General features: G+C 34.4%; 1 protein-coding gene across 1 annotated transcript in view; it reads left to right on the forward strand.

Annotated features, from left to right (window-relative positions):
- LOC132172926 (protein NRT1/ PTR FAMILY 5.4-like) overlaps positions 1-4581 on the forward strand; it is an 8096-nt gene extending 3515 nt beyond the window's left edge. Inside the window, exon 5 of the mRNA XM_059584489.1 lies at positions 4053-4581. Within this exon, the coding sequence (XP_059440472.1) occupies positions 4053-4581 (529 nt within the window). The remainder of the gene's footprint in view (positions 1-4052) is intronic.
- Positions 4582-4765: the final 184 nt, after the last annotated feature.

The following is a 4765-nucleotide window of genomic DNA, read 5'->3' on the forward strand; positions in this document are numbered from 1 at the left end:
AATCAACGGTCAAGATTGAATTTCTCAAAATCTTTTTTCATTTTCTCTCCCCTATTAAATGCTTCTAAAAGTAAGTCAACTTTAAAATTAAATCTTGACCGTTGATTCAACTACAGCATACATGCTGTTATTAAAATAACAGCATGTAAGCCAGATCTATATTGAAAGCAACTCAATCACCCTGTGAGTACCAACCAAAGTGTAATAAACCAAAAGTTTTAAATGCTCATTTAAAGACAATAAAGACACATCTGTAAATTATGATGTCACTAAATAAAAATATAGAAGTCATTCGTTTCACAACTTTCTTTTACATGTAATGAACATATGCGTTGTTCCAATTACAAGTCGATGCCATTTAAAAAAAAAAAAAAAAAAAATTACAAGTAGATGCAAGGGCTTAGGGATCCCACTCTCAAGTAATTTAGCTATTTGAATTGCTAGTAATTCGGATAGTAAATGCAGTGACGGAGCCACGTTAGCCTTTGGGGATGCCACGGCACCGGCCCCAAAGGTTTAAATATATTTTTTTTCAAAGGTTTAAAAAGAGAGCTGTGCAATTTTTGATAAATTTCTTTCCTAAAACATGTGTGGGATCTTTTAGACACTTGAAGCATCACTTGTTGTAGATAGCCTGCTTGTAGCATTTCATTATACAAAATATGATTTAGATTCGATACTTGATGATTTTGTACTTCTAAGAGACCGTAAAGTGCAATTCTAGACAAAATATGATTTAGTGCCGGCATGTTACATTTCTAATATATCAATTTAAGCACATATTTATGAACTTTTATAGATATTTTTCTGTGATGCATATATTGTGTGAATTACCAACTTTTTAGGGTGGAGAAAATTTTTAGTACGCCAAAAAATATTTTTAGGACGCCAAAAATATTTTTTGCGGCACGCCCAATATGAGTTGCCTGGCTCCCCCTCTGACAACAACGTCTAACAACCAATAACCACTGTGTCGACAGAATTAAATGAGAATTATTTTTCAGAAGCTTTCAATAGTCAACCGAATTAAATGATCATTCGTTTTCAGAAGCTTGATTGGATCTAAGCATGGCGCTGAACACTGATCATAGTTGACACCTTCTCTCCATTGTATATCACATAACCAGTTTGGCTGCTGACTTTACCAGAGTCAACATAATGACTAGTTTTGAAATAAATGTTAAGGCCTTGTTTGGTTCGCGAAATGTCTAGTACATTGAAAAATGATTAACTACTATTGGGAATAGAAGAGTGTGGAATAGATTAGTTATTCCTATTCTTTTGTTTGGTTGTAACACTGGAATAGACTAGCTAATCCTATTTCTTCGTTTGGTACAATGCAATATGTTCAGTGGCGGAGCCATGTTACCCCTTGAGGGTGCCCCAAGGATTTAAATTTTTTTTTTTAACCCTAAATAAATTAAAAAAAAAAAAAAAATCTTTTTACAATTAATTTACCTATCCATTACCCAAGACACAACAACCCAGTGGCGGAGCCACGTTAGCCACGGCTCCCCCAAATGTTTATATATATATATTTATTTATTTTCCAAAGGTTTAAAAAGAGAGCTGTGCAATTTTTGATAAATTTCTTTCCTAAAACATGTGTGGGATCTTTTAGACACTTGAAGCATCACTTGTTGTGGATAGCTTGCTTGTAGCATTTCATTATACAAAATATGATTTAGATTCGATACTTGATGATTTTGTACTTCTTAGAGACTGTAAAGTGCAATTCTAGACATTTATTTATTTATTTATTTATTTTGTATTTGTCTTTATGATATAGCGCCGGCATGTTACATTTATAATATATCAATTTAAACACATATTTATGAACTTTTATAGATATTTTTCTGTGATGCATATATTGTGTGAATTACCAAATTTTTAGGGTGGAGAATATTTTTAGTACGCCAAAATGTTTTTTTTTGCGGCACGCCCAATATGAGCTGCCTGGCACTGCCACTGACAACAACGTCTAACAACCAATAACCACTGTGTCGACATAATTAAATGAGAATTCTTTTTCAGAAGCTGTCAACAGTCAACTGAATTAAATGATCATTCGTTTTCAGAAGCTTGATTGGATCTAAGCATGGCGCTGAATGCTGATCATAGTTGACACCTTCTTTCCATTGTATATCACATAACCAGTCTGGCTGCTGACTTTACCAGAGTCAACATAATGACTAGTTTTGAAATAAATGTTAAGGCCTTGTTTGGTTTGCGAAATGTCTAGTCCATTGAAAAATAATTAACTACCATTGGGAATAGAAGAGTGTGGAATAGATTAGCTATTCATATTCGTTTGTTTGGTTGTAACGCTGGAATAGACTAGCTAATCCTATTCCTTCATTTGGTACAATGCAATATGTTCAGTGGTGGAGCAACGTTAAGGATTTAATTTTTTTTTTAACCCTAAATAAATTAAATAAAAAAAAAAAAATCTTTTTACAATTAATTTACCTATCCATTACCCAAGACACAACAACCCAGTGGCGGAGCCACGTTATCCTGCACCCCCAAAGGTTTAAATATATATATATATATTTTTTTCCAAAGGTTTAAAAGGAGAGCTATGTAATCTTTGATAAATTTCTTTCCTAAAACATGTGTGGGATCTTTTAGACACTTGAAGCATCACTTGTTGTGGATAGCCTTCTTGTAGCATTTCATTATACAAAATATGATTTAGATTCGATACTTGATGATTTTGTACTTCTAAGAGACCGTAAAGTGAATTCTAGACATTTATTTATTTATTTATTTTGTATTTGTCTTTATGATATAGTGCCGGCATGTTACATTTCTAATATATCAATTTAAGCCATATTTATGAACTTTTATAGATATTTTTCTGTGATGCATATATTGTGTGAATTACCAAATTTTTAGGGTGGAGAAAATTTTTAGTACGCCAAAAAATATTTTTAAGACGCCAAAATTTTTTTTTGCGGCACGCCCAATATGAGTTGCCTGGCTCCACCATTGACCACAACGTCTAACAACCAATAACCACTGTGTCGACGGAATTAAATGAGAATTCTTTTTCGGAAGCTGTCAATAGTCAACTGAATTAAATGATCATTCGTTTTCAGAAGCTTGATTGGATCTAAGCATGGCGCTGAACGCTGATCATAGTTGACACCTTCTTTCCATTGTATATCACATAACCAGTCTGGTTGCTGACTTTACCAGAGTCAACATCATGACTAGTTTTGAAATAAATGTTAAGGCCTTGTTTGGTTCGCGAAATGTCTAGTCCATTGAAAAATGATTAGCTACTATTGGGAATAGAAGAGTGTGGAATATATTAGTTATTCCTATTCTTTTGTCTGGTTGTAACGCTGGAATAGACTAACTAATCATATTCTTTCGTTTGGTACAATGCAATATGCTCAGTGGCGGAGCCACGTTACCCCTTGGGGGTGCCGTGGCACCCCCCAAGGATTTAATTTTTTTTTTTTTTAACCCTAAATAAATTTTTTTTTTTAAAAAAATCTTTTTACAATTAATTTACCTACCCATTACCCAAGACACAACAACCCTTTTCCCGCACCTCCATTTAACCCATGGCAACCCTTCTCCAGTTCTCCCACACCAAAAAAAAAAAAAAATCTCTAAGACACTCTCTCTCAGACTCTTTCTAGTCTCTTCGTTCTCTGTTCTTTCTATCACAGATTCACAGGTAACTCTTCCCTGGCTTCTCAGTCGCTTTTGTAGTTTTATGTTACAGTTTTAGATTTTTTGTGATGCATATATTGTATGAATTACCAAATTTTTAGGGTTGAGAAAATTTTTAGGACACCAAAAAAATTTTAACGGCACTCCCAATATAAAATTGTTGGCTCCGCCATTGAGTAAATGTAAGAGAATCTTTATAGACTCACCTATCTTAGCATATTGGCATACTGCTCGAGACTTGTTCGAGTAAATGAGCTCCATAAGAGCTCTTTTACATTTGATGTCCTGGTCATTAATTAGTACATACAATTAATGGAGTTACAATTTTCCAAAAAGTTTATTAAATCACCAGTTTTAAATTTCAGGTTTTTGGACAAGGCAATGATCATAGACAACAACAATGATGCATCAAGCAAAACCAGAAATCCATGGAGGCTATGCTCCCTAAATCAAGTAGAAGAAGTAAAGCTGGTCCTTCGCCTCATCCCCATATGGTTTAGCTGCTTAATGTTTAACGTCGTCCAAGCCCAACTCCACACCTATTTCATCAAGCAAGGAAGCACAATGATCCGGTCGATCGGACCCCACTTTCAGCTTCCTTCGGCATCGGTTCAAGCCCTCACCGGCTTTGTAATCTTAATCACAGTCCCAATCTACGAGAGAATTTTTGTCCCGATTGCCAGAAAATTCACCGGACACCCATCAGGCATTACTGTGCTGCAAAGGATAGGAGTAGGCCTTTTTCTATCCATCATCAACATGGTTGTGGCAGCTCTGGTGGAAGCGAAAAGGGTCAGCATTGCCAAAGAGAATAATCTCATGGATAACCCAAAAGCAGTGGTAATATTAAATCTTTCACTTCTTTCAAAGTTTAAACCGATAATAAATGATTGATTTAATTAATATCTTAATCACACTCAACCACGTATCTATGGGAATAGGATCTTCTCCAGTCAACTATGGACTGGAGAATATTCAGTTCATGGTTAAGATTTCATCTAAGAAATTCTATGACCACAAATAGAATACATATCCTACTAATAAAAATAATAATAAAATATTATTTTAAATTAAAAAA

This window comes from Corylus avellana, chromosome ca1 (genome assembly GCF_901000735.1).
Source record: "Corylus avellana chromosome ca1, CavTom2PMs-1.0".
In the NCBI taxonomy this organism is placed as follows: domain Eukaryota; kingdom Viridiplantae; phylum Streptophyta; class Magnoliopsida; order Fagales; family Betulaceae; genus Corylus; species Corylus avellana.